The sequence below is a fragment of the Buteo buteo genome, chromosome 1 (genome assembly GCF_964188355.1).
Source record: "Buteo buteo chromosome 1, bButBut1.hap1.1, whole genome shotgun sequence".
Taxonomy (NCBI): Eukaryota; Metazoa; Chordata; class Aves; order Accipitriformes; family Accipitridae; genus Buteo; species Buteo buteo.
The window spans coordinates 27,222,766-27,239,999 of record NC_134171.1 but is presented as its reverse complement, the minus strand read 5'-3'; the positions used below and the strand labels follow the sequence as shown (position 1 = coordinate 27,239,999).

The window sequence follows — 17,234 nt, the reverse complement described above, 5'->3', positions numbered from 1 at the left end:
GGCTAGGGCAAGAGCTAATGCTCGAGGGAGGTGAACTTATTCCAAATCACTCCAACACAGACAGGGAAGCTTTTTTAGGGCAGACAAAAGTTTGGACTATGTCATGTCATCTGTTTTATCCATGACATATTTCTAAAAAATTCTGAGCAACAAGTGCCTTATACTATTTCTCCCTTCTTCAAACTGCTTTATGTAAGCTATCTTTAATTAAAATGAGCTTTTCCATGTGTCCACAATTGATTCCTTAAAATATTAATAATTTTCCCTACATTGGGTATCAAAGCCATCTCTTTTTCCTGTGTGTCCTTTAACTATATTTAAATAATTCATTTATCCATTTTCCAGCCCTCAGGGAGACTGGTACTTTTTTTTTTTTTTTTTACACAACGTGATCCCATTTAAAACGCAGGATATTTCCTTCTCCTAAAGTTATAGAATATTTTCTTTCTTGCCAGTGTTTACTCAGCACAAGAATCCAGTTAGCTACCATTTTATTAAGACACAAATGTAGCATGGAAATATGTGTCTGCCTGTGTATAAATGCCCTTTCCACTGCTCGTCAATCTTGCACTAATTAGAAAGACAAAAATATTTTAAAACCAATTAATGTCACTGAGAAACATTCCAGTAATTCTCAAAATACAATGTAACCGTGATAGATACATTTCAATTATTTCAAAGCATTTTCACAGAGCACTGAGTAAGCATAAGGGAAAAAAAGCAGGGGCTCAAAGCCGCATCGCTCGGCTGATGGATCTCTGACATAGGATGTGGATTAAGGTTTAAGTGAGACCAGCAGTTCATGTTCTCCCTCAAAAAGCTCCTGAGTCACCTGATTAAAGTGCAACCTTGACAAATATGCACAGCGTTGTCTCTCACAGTTGGAATCACCAAAGAGGCTAAAAACAGCACCATGCGCTGCATAATCTCTAACCTCAGGGGACAACAAAAACAGAGAATTGCTGTGTCAATCTCATTTCCTTGTTAGGCTCATTATCATAAATGCAGGCCTTTGGTTTTGAATGCCACACTTCAATAACATTTACCTATCAACAGCTGCTGAAATATTGAATTCCACAGTCATCTTTTCCTTTTGATGCTTTCCCTTTTGTTTCTTTATCCATAAACATGAGCAACTGAGCTAAGCTTAAATTAACTAGCTAGGGTTAAATGTTTAGGGCAGCAAATTATGGCTAGCCTGCTTGCAGAGTGGTTTAGATTACAGAGGAGAGTTGCCAATCTTAGCTCTCATCATGCACTCCAAATGTGCAGAGCAATATTGGCAGTTCATGGCCAAATCCTGCATGCTTTAGTTATCACAGGAGCGCTGCTCCCATGAATAAGTGGAGCAAGATTTAGCCCCTGCTCGGAAGATAGAGATGAATCACACTTTTATTCTTTGAGTACCTCACGGTACCTTCAACACAGGCATGTTCAGTGATTGATAGCCTGTGTCTAGATTGGGTATTTTTCTATATACTGACAAATATTCTCTTCGTAGTGATTTCTAGGAGCAGAGCAGTATACACTGCAGCAATGTTGAGTTTCTTATTTTTTGTTGTGCCCTTTGTCTTTGTTTTGATTAGGTTTTTTTCTGAGGGTCAGTTACTTCCCATCCTTTTTTCCACTCAGAGTGCTCGGAAATAATCCTGTTACAGATCTCCAGCCCTTAGCGTCAGTAAAACAGTGGAAACTTGCATCAGCAAACAGGTAGGGAAAGACACAACCTTCGCTTCAGGGTCAAATCCCAAGTGGTAGTACAGTCTAAGGGAAATGAAGGTGTTTGGCTTTCTTGAAATGAGCTGCTGGTATCAGCGAAGGCTTTTTTTTTTTTTTTATCCCACTTGATCAAGGCAAGGGCTATGTGTTAACTGTTTTAATCCAGCGTCCAGCCAAAATGGGACTGTAATTCAGAGGCAAATGTTTGGTTAACAATAATTTCATGACTACTTGCTGTTACTCATGAGACCACTCGGGTGCTGTAGGATGTGCATGGAAGGGGGCAGCCCACAACTGCTCGCAGCAGGTACAGTGGCATCTCCCCATACTTTGAGGCCATCACTTCACCCAGCCTGATTCTTTGTAGGTCTAGGGCCACGCTCCTCAGCTACAAAGCCACGTTAGTCCTCCTGCAAGAGCAACTGCATGCCTCTACAGAGCTTATGAGTAAAATGGTGTTCCCCTAAAAAAGGGCATCCCACAAAGCCAAAGGTGGGACCACCGGGGTTAAACTCTTTTGCTCCACAGGCCTGAGCTGCAGGAGCCCCTCGGGTTAGGCAGAACACACAGCCTTTGGGCCACGGCACCAGAGTCCCTCGCCTGAAACTCAGGGGAAGAGTCATAGAAGGAAAGTGGGTGAAAAAAAAAATAATGCATTTTTTAGGTCTACATACCCAGAAGAATCACTGAGAGCAGAGCAGAGGAAAAGCCAAGCCTTCCTAAAAACAACTGAAAGGGCATTTTGGTGGTCCAGTGGTGGGCACTGTCAAAAACTTCAGCAGAAAGAATTTCAGTGCATAAATTATGTATTCCGTTTTCCTCCTGGCTGAGGTCCCCGCCTCATTTCAGTGGCTTTGGACCCTGTTAACCCCAAACCTGCTTCTCTCTCCATGTCCACAGAGACCCGGCACTCGCCTGATGAGCTGCAGGGACCCCAGATAAAGGAGGCAGCTCGGAGGACGTGACCTGCCAACCCCAGTTTTCTCTGGTCGTACAAGGCTCGTGGCAGGCAAGGGTTGTTTCCTCCACCACGAGCAGAGGGGTAGGCGTCAACACCAAAGAGTAGTGAGCTCCTAGGAATGTATTTGACACCTGAGCAGGTAATTTGGGGCTGTTTGTTTGAATCTGACTATTAAGAGCCTAATATCTTTATACAATTTCATTATTGTACTGGCCTCTGACAGCTGCTGGCCACAGCTGTGGTAGAGGCCACTCAGATGAGACAAGGTGGAGGATGCATTTCATTTCCGAGTGGAAGCAGTTTCTCTCAACACTTACTTCCAGCCTCTCTTTTGCATTATGGTACAGTATTTTTTTAAAGCACAGGCGATCAAAGAGTCAGAAAACAGAAAGACTTATGATTGATTTTGCTTAAGTAAAATAGTGATTTCTACTACACCAGCCTTTACTTAGAAGCTTTTGGCTGCTATAAGGAATCGATTTATTCTACTTGTCAAAAAAATCAAAATCAGAAACAGCCCAGTTCCTTGTACACCCTGCATGAAAGAAATGCCCAGCTGGTAGAAGTTAGCTCTCGACTTTTCTGCAGGAGAGGGGCCGAAGACCATGGAAGTTAATTACATCAGTAGAGAAGGGTCGCTTTTCATTTCCAGCGAGCCCGACTCGGACTAAATAAATAAAGCTGAAATGGGAGAGTGATGACCACAATAAGTGGCCGAAACTCCACGTGATGACAGAGGAATGATTTCCCACCACCACCGCTTAAATATAACTAAGGTGTTCTGTAATTTTACTTCCACAAGCCAGAGGGCTTATTGTAATCCTGATAAATTATAGCTGCAGAAGCAGGAGAGAAGTGGGACAGAAGAAGGGAAATGTTAATGCAAAATATAAAATTGCCTCGCAGAAAAGAATGGGGAGAGCTAGCGAGCGGTTTGTTATCGTTTATTTTTCTTCAACATATCATTCAGTTTCAGCTGTCTCCCATCTCACCCAGATCTCCACCATTTCTCAGAACCGTCTCTCGATGGCATCTCATTCTCTTCCTGTCTTTCACCAGCGTTTCATTATTTCTTAACTGTCCCTGATAGGGTCTGGGCGGGAGGCAGGGGGGGAGCGGGAGGCGGGGGGGAGCGGGACGAGGCTTCGCCCCACGTGTCCGCCTCATTTAAGCAGTTTGCGAAAAAGCGGGCTGGGGGGGCAGGCGGGGGACGCTGCAAATAATGTTAAATGTGATTAATCTCCCGGATTCCTGGAAATCTGACATGCATGAGTTACAGCGAAACCTCTTTTATTTCGCCATGAAATGCTTTTGCATAATGAGAAGGAAAATGTCCTCTGTGCCCTAATCAACTCTGACAGGTCCTGGACTCCCGGATACTTTTATTTATGGCATTATTTATTTCACCCCTAATAACGGGGGAGGCGCGGCTCGCCCCTTGCGGGGAGGGGTGGGAGGGCCGGTCTCGTCTCCCGGCGGGGCACCCGCGGCGGGGCTCCGCGCCCGGCGGAGGGACCACAAACTTTTGGCGGAGGCTCGGGGGACCGGGGCGGTGCCCGGCCGGGCCGGGCCGGGGCGGCCGGAGGGAGGGAGCGGCGGGGGGGGCGCGTGTCTCCGCGGCCGCTCGCCCCCCCGGGCGGCTCACCTGCCCCCCGCGGGGGGGGGCCGGGGGCGGCGGCGGCCCCGCCAGGGCCCGCCTCCCCGGCCCGCTGCCATTAGCAGAGATTACCCTAAACACTTGCCGGTCGCCGCCCGTCTCCCTCCAGGCATTGGCGCGGCCGCCTGTCAATCAGGCCGGCGCCCCGCCGCGCCGGGGCTCCGCCGTGCCACAGAGACGAGCCGCGGCGGCGGCAGACGCAGCCCCGGAGCGGGGCCGCGCCGGGCCGGGCCGGGCCGGGGGGAGGCGGCGGCGGAGGATGGAGGAGGAGATGCAGCCGGCGGAGGAGGGGCCCAGCACCCCCAAAATCTACAAGCAGCGGGGCCCCTACAGCGTCCTGAAGACCTTCCCCGGGAAGCGGGCGGCGCTGGCCAAGCGCTACGAGAGACCCACCATGGTGGAGGTGCCCCGCGGGCGCGGAGCGGGGCAGCCCTTCCCGCACGCCGCCGAGCCGCTGCCCTACGCGCCGCACGGCCCCTTCCCCAACGGGCCCGCCCGCCCCGCCGCCGCCCCCGGCGCTGCCCAGGGCCACCCCCGCCCGCCGCCGCCCCCGCCGCCGCCGGCCCCGAGCTCCTCGGGCCGCTACGGCCCCTGCCCGGCGGCGGCGGGGGGCGGCGGCGCGGAGCTGAGCGCAGGTACGCGCAACTCCTCTCCTGCGCCGCGCAACTTCGCGGGGCACTTTGCAGCAAGGCGGGAGCGGGATGGGGGCTGCGGGCTCCCCCCCCCACACACGCCCCTTTCCCGGGGGGCTGGCGGCGGGCTTGTGTCCCCCCACCCCCCTCCGCGGGGTGCCCCCCATCGGGGCTGGCGGCGCCGGGCGCCCCGGGGCCGGGCGCGGCGGGGAAAGGGGGCGAGCGGGCGGGTTGCGCCCGTCGATCGGGCACGGCTAAAGTTGCCGGGGGCGGCCGGGGCCGCTGCGGGGGCCGGAGCCGCTGCGGGGGCCGGGGCCGCGGGCGCTGCCCGACCGGCATCGCCCCCGGGGCGGCGGGAGGAACGGGGCGGCGAGGGGGTCGCGGCCGCCGTCGGGGCTGTGCCGGCAGCCGCCCGCGACTTGGCGGGGCAAGCGCCCGCCGGGCGGTTCGCACCTGCGGGAGCGCCGCTGCCGTCTGCGGGGCGCGGGGGGGGGGGGGGGCGGGCAGCCCCGGGCCGGCGGCGGCGGCGGCCGGGGAGGGCGGCGGGCTGGGGCTGGCTGCCGAAGGGAGCTGCTGGTGATGGAGAGGCTGCTGTTAAGGAGGTGGTGGTGGTGATTTTAACAGAAAGAAAATAGATCGGCTGCTTGCCTGCACCGTTTTCGTAAGATGCAGCGAGGAACGGGGAGACCGGGTTATTTTATTATTTTTTTTCTTTAAAGGTGTAAGATACCGAGATGCTGAACGCGTATCTTTCTTCTAGCGATGGCTTGGAGTTAAAAACCACGTAGATCTTGATATGCAACCTAAATTTGGCATCAGGAAATGGGAAATTGCATCTTTAAGCAGAGTACAATCAAAAATGAATTACAATAAATCCTATATAATTGCATAGGTCATTCTCTTTAATGAGATTTTATTAACCTGACTGTCAAGCTTTTGAGTCAGGCAGATATTTTATCTTCTTCAACTGATAAAAGTGTCAGCTATAAACCACCATATAAATATTCATAAATCTACACATCTGTGGCAGCCTATCAGCATCATTCTTTTGGACATTAAAAGCATTCTAATTACTTTCTGTCTAGCAGAGCTGAAATGCTGCCTGTTATAGTATGTGCTTGGCAGGCATGATTGCTTTTGTTTGCCATCACAAATAGCAGCATCCTATTTTATATACTGATGGTCCAGAATATATTCAGGGTTTGACTGAACAGGATGAATATTATGAAGCACCATCTGGTTTTGATAACATCGGGTATATTAACTCATCTGTTAATTTTTGACACATCATTGATTTATTTATTTAGAAAAATTGGATCCTGTTTTGGTATGTTGCTGTTTGCCTTTGTAACAAATGTGATGACATTTCCTTACTAAACAGGGAGATATGCTAGTTAATAGGATATATGGCTATGTTTTAATGCCTGTTTTTGCTCAGAAGCAGCCGTGTGCTGGATGAATTTATCATGTCTTATTACAAATAATTCAAGTACTTTACCAAAAAAGTTTAATACTTGAATAGATTAGCCTGAAAATTCACAGGTCTGATGCATAGTCCTGTGATCCGTGGCAGGAGGTCATGTTTTCTTTTTTCTTGAAATTACTTCTTATTTTAAATGCCCAAATGATGGTATTCCAGGGTGGTGGGGGGGTTGTGGCCCATAATCAAAATGCTGCCAATAAACGTGACACCTGCATTTCTTCACAGAAGCAGATTACACCATGGAAAACACTTGGCTGTCTGGTAGATGATATACGAGGCCATATTCAGAGCAAAGCCCTCTGGGCTTTGATTAGCAGAAGTTTGGACTTTCTCCTGCCCCTGTAGACTGTAGTAACCGGGAGCTAGAGCAGGCTGCAAAGTTTGTCATTGATTCAGTCCTGTGCTAAAAAAAAAAAAAAAGATAGTTAAGGAACTGCTTTTAGTGCACTGAAGTTCTGTGAAGTCCCCATCCCGTCACCTGCACATCTAGACTTTACTTTTACTTTAGGTTCCTATATGGGTCCCAACATACCCTTCTCTCAGCTAAAACTTAAGTGCAAAGCAAAACAGAAGAGGAGAAAACAAACCAAAAACTTGCTACAGTGTGCAGAAGGGGGATTTTGTACAAGTTGTTACCAGAGGCTGATAAAGCAAGAGGCAAGGTTTAGACCTCCTGGGTACTGTAACCCCTGAGGTACGGGTGCTTTGCTGAGCTATGCGCCTGTCCTTCCTGCTCGGTGATGGAGAGACACCAGGTGCCTTGTGTTGGAGGAACCGTAGCACCGGTACGCTGAGCAGGGAGCTGTTGAGGGTGAGCTAGTTGGAACCTCGAGGCTGTATGCATGTGAAGTACTTCCATCCCGTCATCCAGAGCCTTGAAATCCTCTTAACAAATGTGTGAGCCAATTTGATGGCTCAGGCTGCCGCTGGGGAAGCAGAGCTGGGATTTTGCCCCTGGGGAGCGGGAGCATTTGCATGTGCTCCATGCACGGTCACCCTGTGCTTTGCTCAGCGCCCGCAGGGTCTCTGCCCACCCGGCTCCTGGGTTGCCCACAGCAGCAAGGGACACGGGCTGGGCCCTTTCCAGAACACCTCTTGGCCAGAGGTTCCTCTCCCTAGTGGTGAGTGCTATAGGGAGGGAAGGATCCTTCCTTCCCTCAGCAGGTATCCAGCTGCAGGTCTGCCGAGTGGTCCTCCACAAGGCAGACAGTCACCATCCATGCCTTGCACAGTTTTCCCACTTAGCTTACCCGCAGCACTTGGCGGGTGCTTACTTGATCGAGGGGGTGGAGGGCTGTAGATCACAGTTTTGTAGGGACACGCATTTCCTAAGTTCAGTTTCAGAGATTCCCCTCTTTTGCTGACACCTCTTCACTTGTGCAGGCAACAGTGAGCAAGCTGGCTAGTAAAACACCATTCCTGGGATGTCTCACTCTGCGCTAGCAGCTTAAATGCTTGATGTGGTTGATTCTTAATCTTCGGGCGTGACATTTCTGGCCCCTTGGGATTCAGAGCACCACGTTTGCTTTTGAGAGGGGGCACCTCAAAGGCAGCCACAAGTAAGGATGCTTCCATATTTTTGAAGCTTTTCCTAATGGTTAGAGCTCTTGCCCAGAATGAATGGTTTCTTCCTCAGTCCCTCTCCAAGAGACTGGCCTCCAGACTCCAGAAGAATTGCAGGAAGAGGTTGGAGGAAGGAGGAAAAGCAGGTGTTCTCTGCCCTGGAGCATGGTGAGGAAAGATCTAGCTTGAGATCCCATCTTGTAGGGAAGAATCCTGCAAGAGAAGTGTCGCCTTACAACGAGAAATGTGGAGCTGCAGTGCAACGCGAGCCTTCTCTCTCCCCTCTAGTGAATAGTGGTTACTCTGACCGCTGCTGCTGCGGAGTAAGCCACACAAACGGATGCATTCAAAGTACCAGCAGATACCCATTTTCTCCTGTAAAATATTAAGTCTTTATTAGTCTATTCAGATTGTTTTCCTGGTATGAAAACAACATGTATCTTTGTCTTTGGTAGTGGGTAAATTAAACAGTGTCGTAGTCCACCAGAGAAACTCCTTTTCTTTAGGAAAGCGTGATGTAGACTTTATAGCGTGCCTTAAAATTTAAGATGGGCTTTCATGGAAAGCAGAGAAAGAAGAGCAGAGCTGTCTTAGAGGTGTTATTCCAGTGCCATCAACCTGGCATGTTTAACAACCAGTTAATAAAGCTCTATCACGCCCAGACAGAAGAAAGTTTAAGTGAACAGAGAAGGTGAAGATCATTATTTTGGCCTTAACCAAGAAGCTGGAAACCCCCGTCTGGAAGTAGGTCTATGAGATCAGTACTCAACTGGCCAAACACTTGTAGTCTTCATCCACTGGACTGTCTCAGTGATCTTCATGCAAAATGCCCCATAAAGCATCACTTAGTCATAGTAGGTGTCATATGCTCTCGATTTTGTGACCCAAGCGTAGATATTTACAGCAGCGTTCATATCTAAAAACATAATGACAAAGTCTGTATGCATGGACAAAGCCACTTGGGAGGTACAGAGCTGCTGCCCCAGGATCTGAATTGATGTGATAATAATCTAACGAATCAAGAAATACAAACTATGAGGCGAGAGGGCTGAAACAGTGCAAGGTGAAGAGCAAGATGATTGAAATTGCGAAGGAACCCGAACTTTGGAATCTTGCTGAAAATTTAATACCTATTAATACATTCCCTGCAAGGAAGAATGTATGGTATTCAGGCCCACTCAATAGTTACAAAGATGACTTTTTAAACCAGCTGTCCAAGATTACAAAGGAGACTATGGAAAAGCCACGACCTGAATCCAGAGCCATTGAGACCCAACACAATGCCTAATTAATAAAGCTGTCTGGTCTAAGTATTGAAAAGATCCTCAGGTGTAGGAAAAGCTGCTGTTATACCTGCCAGTCTTTCCAGATACATTGATGCATCAGAAAATGTAAGTCATCAGGTTGAGTTTCAGAAGTTTGCTCTTACTAAAACCATGGTTTTAGTTTGGCAGTTGGATAGCTAAGAAGCCCCACAGTTTAGCATCAATGAGAAAAAGATGTAAAGATGAACGCTGTATCTGGGAGTTGGTACCTGATTTGCCATATGATAGTATCTTCTGGTTGCTTGCACTCTCAGATAAACCTAGTTAGGAATACTTACACTTTTAGCAATTTAATCCCGCTATATTAGCACTTTATGGGCCTGATCCGGCAAGTCTACCTTCAGGCAAAAGTCTAGTTAAAGTCAATAGAAGTTCTGTATGACTGAAGACTGCGGGGTCTGAGACATTAGAATTACATGGTTGGTGAGCATTGTAATAAGAAAAAGGAATATCACAATAAGACTCTAATAAACTGTTTACACTGTTTTAGTCCGGTGCAGTCATTTCAATAGAATCCTCCTTTCCTAGAAAATACATACATTACATTAAGTCAATTAAGAATCATAGATCAGTGATTATTCAGTAGTAATCACATAAAAACAACTTTTTGTCATTTCTTAGTGATTAGACATTGCACAGTGCTTGCATTTCTAATTACAGTCAGTCCGTAAAAGCTGAAATCCCGGTTTCTACAATATATGCTAAATGGGCAGCATTTGTTTTTATTTTTTCTCCATCACAAGAGATAACCTTGGTTATCATTCTCATTTAGGACTGTTCAGACTGTGGGTACGTGTACAGTTACTGGTGAAGAAGTCGCTTCAAAGTGGTACCCACTTCAGCACAGAGCCAGATGTTTCCAGAATGTGTGCTGAGAGCATCCCTCACTATTGCTGCCCAGCAGTACCCACAAAAAAAGCATTTGTGAATTTTTGTGCTAGTGTTTCAAAATAGCCCTGCCTTGTCATGACTTTCATTTTTATATCTTTGAGTATGGGTTAAAGTTAAGAAAAAAAACAGTAATTGCTGTTATTGTGTCTTTGTAGTAGATCTGATACTGAACTGAAGATTAAATCAATACTGTCATTTCTGTCTCAAATTTCAGTTACATTTTAAGCTATTATCACAGTGAATGTGCCTAATGCATTCAATTTTACAACAAAACTAATCATTAATTTTATCTTTACTGATGTTAGTGTGTATTATAGCATTCTTCAAAACTGGTATTTGAAATGTCAGGCTTTTTTTTGCCGTATTTTAGGAGAAGCCATAATATTAGAATAACATCTCTTACACTAATCTAATCCCTTTTCAGTTGTTTCATTCATATTGTGTCCGCTTGCAACAAGGATATGCAAAGAATGAGTAACTGTTTTGTCAGCAGGGACCATAATGATTAAAATACAAACAGTAAATATGACTTCAGGTCTGGAATCGGATTATAGGATTAAAATGAATGAAAAAACTGCTCTGTAGTAGGATTGCAAAGTTCCAATCAATATCATCCTGTAATAATTTTAAAGGGAAAATGTGGGAAGTAAAGAAATAAGGCAAAGAAAGCCCAACTTCAGGTCATTGGTGATGCTTGAGTTTCTTGAGTTTTCTTTTGGTTTATCAGTAGGTCCCAGCTGGAAAGCTGCAATGTCACTGAGGTTCCATTCTTTTAATTTATATTACGTCTGTTGTGCTGTGTTATTTTGCACTTGCATCGTAAGGGTTAAAGACAGCTGGCCTTAGGTTCATGCGGTAAAAGGTAAGGAGGGACAGCAGGTATGGAGGCTGCGGGGCACCTGGCACCCCACCAGCACCCACTGGCGAAGTGGGCAGCAGTGCCTGTGCCTTTCTGCCCTTCTGAGTTTGTAGTGTGGACAGAGGGCATCGCTTAACATTTTGGATCAAAGGTGTTGGAGAAATCTGCTCTGGTTCGTCCGAGCCCATCTACAAGGGGGTGGTGTGACTTGTTAGCACGGGAGGCTGATGGCGAGGGTGGTTCGAGTGGTCTTGGGACCACCCCAGTCCTTCACGTGCCGGTGGGCTCTCTCTGCCTGGCCCTGGCCGCCTCGTCGCCCAGCACCGCGCCTGTGCTTACTCTGTCCGCCTCACGTCCCTGCGCTTACGGTTAAGTCCTCGGGAGGTCCCATCCATCCTCGGGTTTGTGCCGGGGAGGTCCCGTCCTCGGGTTTGTGCCGGGGAGGTCTCCACCGGCTGCGTTCAAGGCCAAAAGCAGTTGTATGCTGCTTCAGCCGTGCCCTCTGTGCAGAGATCTGGAGGGTAGTAAAAATGCAAATTAGCGTTGTTTCAAATATTCTTCAGGCCAGCTGTACTAACTTCAGCGTGAAGTCGATTTTCCACCAGAAGGTGTGTCTTCTGGATTGTGGAGAGCACCATGAGAAGTGCCGCCTCTTAAAGGCCTGAATTCCTAACGTTTCTGTTCTTTACTTATTATCAGTGAGATGAGGCTATGATTTCATCTCTAGTGATGACGTTAAGATAAATTAAGGTCTGGGGTGCTTAGTCTCATGCATCTGTAGCAGGTTGCCTTTTCAAAAGTAAATGCATTTGTCACTTTCTAAAAGTCAAGCCTGCCTGAGAAGAGCTCTCCAAAATTGGCAGCGCTTAAACCTACCAGTCTTTTTTTTTTTTAATCTCATGCAAAATGTTAGTTACATCTTTTTAGACACCTAGAGGAACTCAGCTATGAATAAGCTAAAAATTTTTTAAAAGGCGTTATTTTTACTGGGGAACCTAACAGGTCGTACCGTAAAGGTCTTTGGTCATTTTCCATCTGGGTCCAAGAACTGTTACAGCAGCTTGAGCTATATACATAGACACTGCAGAAATGAACCATCCTGCTATGTAGGTTTAGGTTGTAGCTGCTATTGCTCCCTGAGACGACGTGACACCAAATGTCGTTAGAGGCCAGGCTGACTAGGTGCAGCATGGCATCCTTACCCTACTTCCAGAGCCGAGCTGCTGCCTCCAGAAACTGCTGCACAGCCCCACGTAGAGTTCCCTGATTACGTCCAGAGCTGCTTGGAGAGCTCTGCACTGCTCTCCACTGCATGTTACTGGCCTCCCCACAAATTCGTAGGAGGTCAGCAGGACAGAGAAAATTCCTCCCCTGACCAGAGCAGCTTCATGTTGTACGTTTGATGCCTTTGGTGCAAGAAGAGGGTTTTGCGTTTATCACTCTTGAGTTGTTCTTGGACGTATCTGGAACACAAAGCAAAAGAAACAGAAGCAAAGTCCATAGAATTGGAGGTGGGTCACGTGAAGTGTCCCACGCCCAATGTCAAGCAAGTGCAGCAAAGATGAAAGAGAGAAAAAACAAAGCTTGGAAGCCTTGTTGGAGAGGAGCAGGGCATAGGATGAAGGTGTAGCGCAAAGTCCTGCAAATATGTACAGGCAATGCCCACCAGCAGCTTGAAATAGGCTTCCAGAGAAGTACTTACTTGAACTTTTACTTGTAGCAAATTGGATGGAGTTTGTGTTTTCTTCCCCATTTTCCTGTCTTAATCCATCTGAAAGAAGATGGCAGTAAGCAGTGACTATCATCACAGTGCATTTCTGATTAACAGCAAGGGCACAAGGGCACTCTCAAAATAGAAGCAAAGTCGGGATTGTTTTAAATCACAGTGTTGCAGAAGTATTAAAGCAGAAGCCATAATTTTAATGTGTTCAGAAATAAAATGCATGCTACTGTAAACAGTTGTGTACATTCATCTAGCTGTTACTGCCTGGCATAACCTTTTGCATTAGGTTTCTGTGATTCATCTTTTCTTTTGTTGCAGAGAGTCGAATGATTCTGGATGCCTTTGCCCAACAATGCAGCCGGGTTCTAAGTCTCTTAAATTGTGGTGGAAAACTACTGGACAACAATCACCCTCAGTCCATGATTTCTTGTATAAAGCAGGAAAACCCAAATTATAGTGAAAGACAAGAGCAATGTCAGCTTGGGAAAATGGTCCATAGTCAGACATCAGACATTTTAGACATAGAGATGCAGTATATGCAAAAGAAACAACAAACCTCAGCCTTTCTGAGAGTTTTTACCGATTCCCTTCAGAACTATTTGCTTTCTGGGAGTTTCCCTTCTCAGAACACCTCATCAGTAAACGATTTTAGCCATTTGGCAGATGTGGATCCACTTTCAACCTCTCCAGTACACACTTTAGGTGGATGGACATCTCCAGCAACATCTGAATCTCACGGTCACCCATCATCTTCTACACTTCCAGAGGAGGAAGAGGAGGAAGAGGAAGAAGGTTACTGCCCTCGGTGTCAAGAGCTGGAGCAGGAGGTAATTTCATTGCAACAAGAAAATGAGGAACTTCGTAGAAAATTGGAGAGCATTCCAGGTAAATAATCCCCTGCCATATAATACTGTCAGTCAGTGATAAAAATAGTTTGGGTGGTAGTTTGTTTTAAGTTCTAGTCATTTTTAAGGTTGTGATCGTAGTAATCAAACACTGGAATTTGTCTCCAGCCAAAATTCCTGTAGCTGTGCCCAGTGGAAAATTGTCTGCTGGTACTCATCCATATGAATCTTGAGTCCTAGACTAGTGAGCTGTGTTCAGGATGGGGTGTACTTGTAATCCCAAATTGCAAATGTCAGGTGGTTTGTCACAGTAATTTCAAACATAGGCTTTTATACCTAATTATCTATCTTGTTCTTTAAGTGATATTGCAGCTTATAAACCAAATTCCCTTTTGGGACTCCTTTTTTGGTTACTTAAAGAAACTGTTCAAAGTTACATCCATACTTTTAACTGAAATAGATTTGACTTTTACATTGAACAGTATCTCTTAAATTGCTGTTAGCTCAGTGAGAAGCATAAATACATCTTCTCCCATTCATCTTCAAATAAAACCTGAAAAAAAAGCTTGACAACAGCTTCCTCAGTTCAGCAATACCTAGCAGCCACAGGGAGAGAGCAAGCAGGCAGAAAAATTCCATCTAATAGAAACCCCCTCTGTGAAAAACTTCTTGTGCCCCTTTAAACTTACAACTTCTCACTGTTAAGGTGCGCCAAGATACTTGAAGAGTGGTATTGGATAAAAGAACAAAGTATCTTGGACCCATATCCTCTAAACTTTAAGCACAGGCATAAATACAGCTGAAATAATAATAGTAAAAGCAAATTGGAATTAGTAAAGTAAATGAGTATACAACATGCTTCTGACATGTATAAACACTAGGGAGCTGCCCCTTTGCTAGCTAAAGTTTGAGGTGCTTAGGCTAGATCCATGCAAAGTTAATTGAACTAGTCCTGAAATGGCAGAAAAGCACAGATAATTTAGCATGAGCTGCAAGAGAGAAAATACTTCAAAGCTATGCTGACTATGCAGGAAGGAAGAAGGCAGTAACCAACTACTGCCCCAGTATGTAGGTGCAGTTGCAGTATCTGAGCAAAAAGCAAGCAGCAGTCTCCATAATTCTTCTCCCCAGCTATCAGTGATGTATTATCCATTATTTGTATTACATTGTGTTTTTCTTTTGTGCATTGGTCCCTAGGGGTACCAGCAAATCCTGTAAGCGTCATTGTTCAGTGCAGAGAAATCCCAAAATTTAGAATACTTCCCCCACCCCTCCCAAAATCCGGAGTTAGCATAACTCGTGCACTCTGACTAGATTCAGTAGTGGTTTATGCGTCATGTGGAAGCACTGTGTGACAAAGGGAATCGTGTGGACTTCAACTCCTGCTGAGTCCTAGCTTCAGGTGTATAAGACCGAAAATTATCATCAGAGTCTATAATCTAACCTACAGCTTTCATTCAATCACCTATATTGAACCCGGTAATCTTTTTGACTTTGACTAAAGCATAACTTAGATTTGACTCAAGTAATATCTCAGAAGGTCTCCAGTCCTGAGTTGGAGACTCTGGTGGGCAGTGGCTCTACCTCTTACCCTGACACTTGACTCCCATGGTTAATTACACTGGTGAACATGCGTGCTTTATTCCCTGCCTGACTATCTGAAGTCAGCTTCTAGCCATTGACTTTTATGCTTTGCTCCACTAAATGAAGTGCTGTATAGGACTTGGTTCTTTTTCTCATTGAAGGTACTTACAGATTGAAAGGTGACTTGATTTCCATCTTAGGTAAACTAAGCAAACGGCTGTTTAAAACTCCTCAAATGAGTTGAATTCTTCTTTGCGGTTCTTTTCTCCCCTTCTGCTCATTTCTTTAAAATCTGGGCACTGGAAATAAGTGCCATGTGTTCCTGTCTGCCTGAGCGAAGGTGAATAGGTCTCTTTGTTCCCACCCACGGTTGCCCTGGTCATTTGGCGATCAGTTGTGCAGCTGAGCTGCTCATTCTGTGCGCATTTCTTCCTAGACATGCATACTTTGTATTTGGCTGTGTTCATTTACTAAGTGATCCGGATTGCTTTGGCTGTCCTGTTTGCCCACTGTTTGCTGGTTCACCAATTTCTGTATCATCCAGAATTTTTTTGATTGTTTTTAAATTAACTTTGTGATCCTGGTTGGAGATGTCAAATGGTATTGAGGCTGCTGTCAGTCCCTGTTGAGCCTTGCTAGAAACACATCTATTGATGATGATTCCCCCAATGACAAATACTTGAGATGTCGGTAGCAGGTTCTTAATCCGCGTATGCTCTAGTCTACTGATGTGTGTTGCTGCTTTTGCAATCAGATCACTCATGGTACTAAGTTAAATGCCCTTCAGGAGTCTAGGTATATTACATCTGTTCAACCCAACTTTTTCAAGCGAACCTATAATCTCATCAAAGAATGACAATCAGGTTAGTCTGACAAGATCCACTTTCCATAAGACTGTTTTGACTGGCATTAATTATATTCATATTCTTTAGCTCTTAGTCAATTGAATTCCGTTGCGATTGCCTGTATTTTGCGAGGATTAATGCCAGTCTAAGCAGCCAGTATTTACCTGGGTCATCACAGTTACCCTTCATCTCCCTTTAAAAGAGAGATAAACATACATAAGCATAGTCATTTTCCACCCCCCAGGAGTAATGAAACACCTTGTTAACAGTGGTTCAAGGGAAGCAGACAAATGTAAAATAAGTGTGCAAGGATGTATGACTTCATCAGCCAACATAAAATCGTCATCAGATGCCTCTGCTGTTCTCTGGGTGATGTATACAGATAGGTCTAAAGTGACCCGGGTGTTTGAGGAAGTGTTAAGAGCTCCAGAAGGTGCCCTCAGATTTTGCTACGTGGTAGGACGGAGGTCTGAGCTCCCCAGGCAGTCCCACAGCCACTACTGAGCAAGGTTAATCAAAAATCAGCTAAAGGCAATGTCTGATTATCTTTGTCTCCAGTGCTGATTTTGCTCCACTGAGCTTCTGCCACCAAAGAAGCCGGCAGAAATTTTTCTGTGACTTGAAATGCCCAACTCTGCATGTAAACGGGTTCAGCGCTCGTTCTCTGAGCACTATTTTTTTGCCCATCAAGACGTCGCGTGCCTTGGAAGGGAGCCAGAAAGCCCTCTGCAGAGGGTTTGTGTGTCGTTTGCCACCATCTATCATCCCATCAGAGTCATCTCAGAGCACAAACTTTCTTCCTTGCGCATTCATACGCCTGACGCCGGGCGTCCGACGGGCCAGGCGAGGCGATGGCGTGCAGCGGCGGAGCAACTGTGGAGGCAGCTCGATGAGCGCGGAGGCTGCCATACTGTCCCATCAAGCCGCTGACGGAGCAGGTTTTCTGAGGTAGTGGGTTTCCCTCTCCTCCTTGAGGGAGGTGGGCTGGAGCTGTTCGGTGAGGCTGGCAGGGGACCCCGCGGGTCGGTGGGAGGCATGCACCGAGCCCTCCCCGTGGGTGCTGAGGCTCCCGCTAGCAGCCCTGTCAACAGGAGATAAAGGCACCAACCCCTCCCTTCTGCTCCCTAGCCGTCTATGAATCATTTTA

The 17,234-nt window shown here is 46.5% G+C and overlaps 1 protein-coding gene across 2 annotated transcripts in view; it reads left to right on the top strand.

Annotated features, from left to right (window-relative positions):
• Nucleotides 1–4,596: 4,596 nt before the first annotated feature.
• BEND4 (BEN domain containing 4) overlaps nt 4,597–17,234 on the top strand; it is a 29,740-nt gene continuing 17,102 nt past the window's right edge. For both annotated transcript variants that reach the window (XM_075025069.1, XM_075025062.1), the window contains exons 1-2: nt 4,597–4,972; nt 13,132–13,698. In XM_075025069.1, the coding sequence (XP_074881170.1) occupies nt 4,597–4,972; nt 13,132–13,698 (943 nt within the window). The remainder of the gene's footprint in view (nt 4,973–13,131; nt 13,699–17,234) is intronic.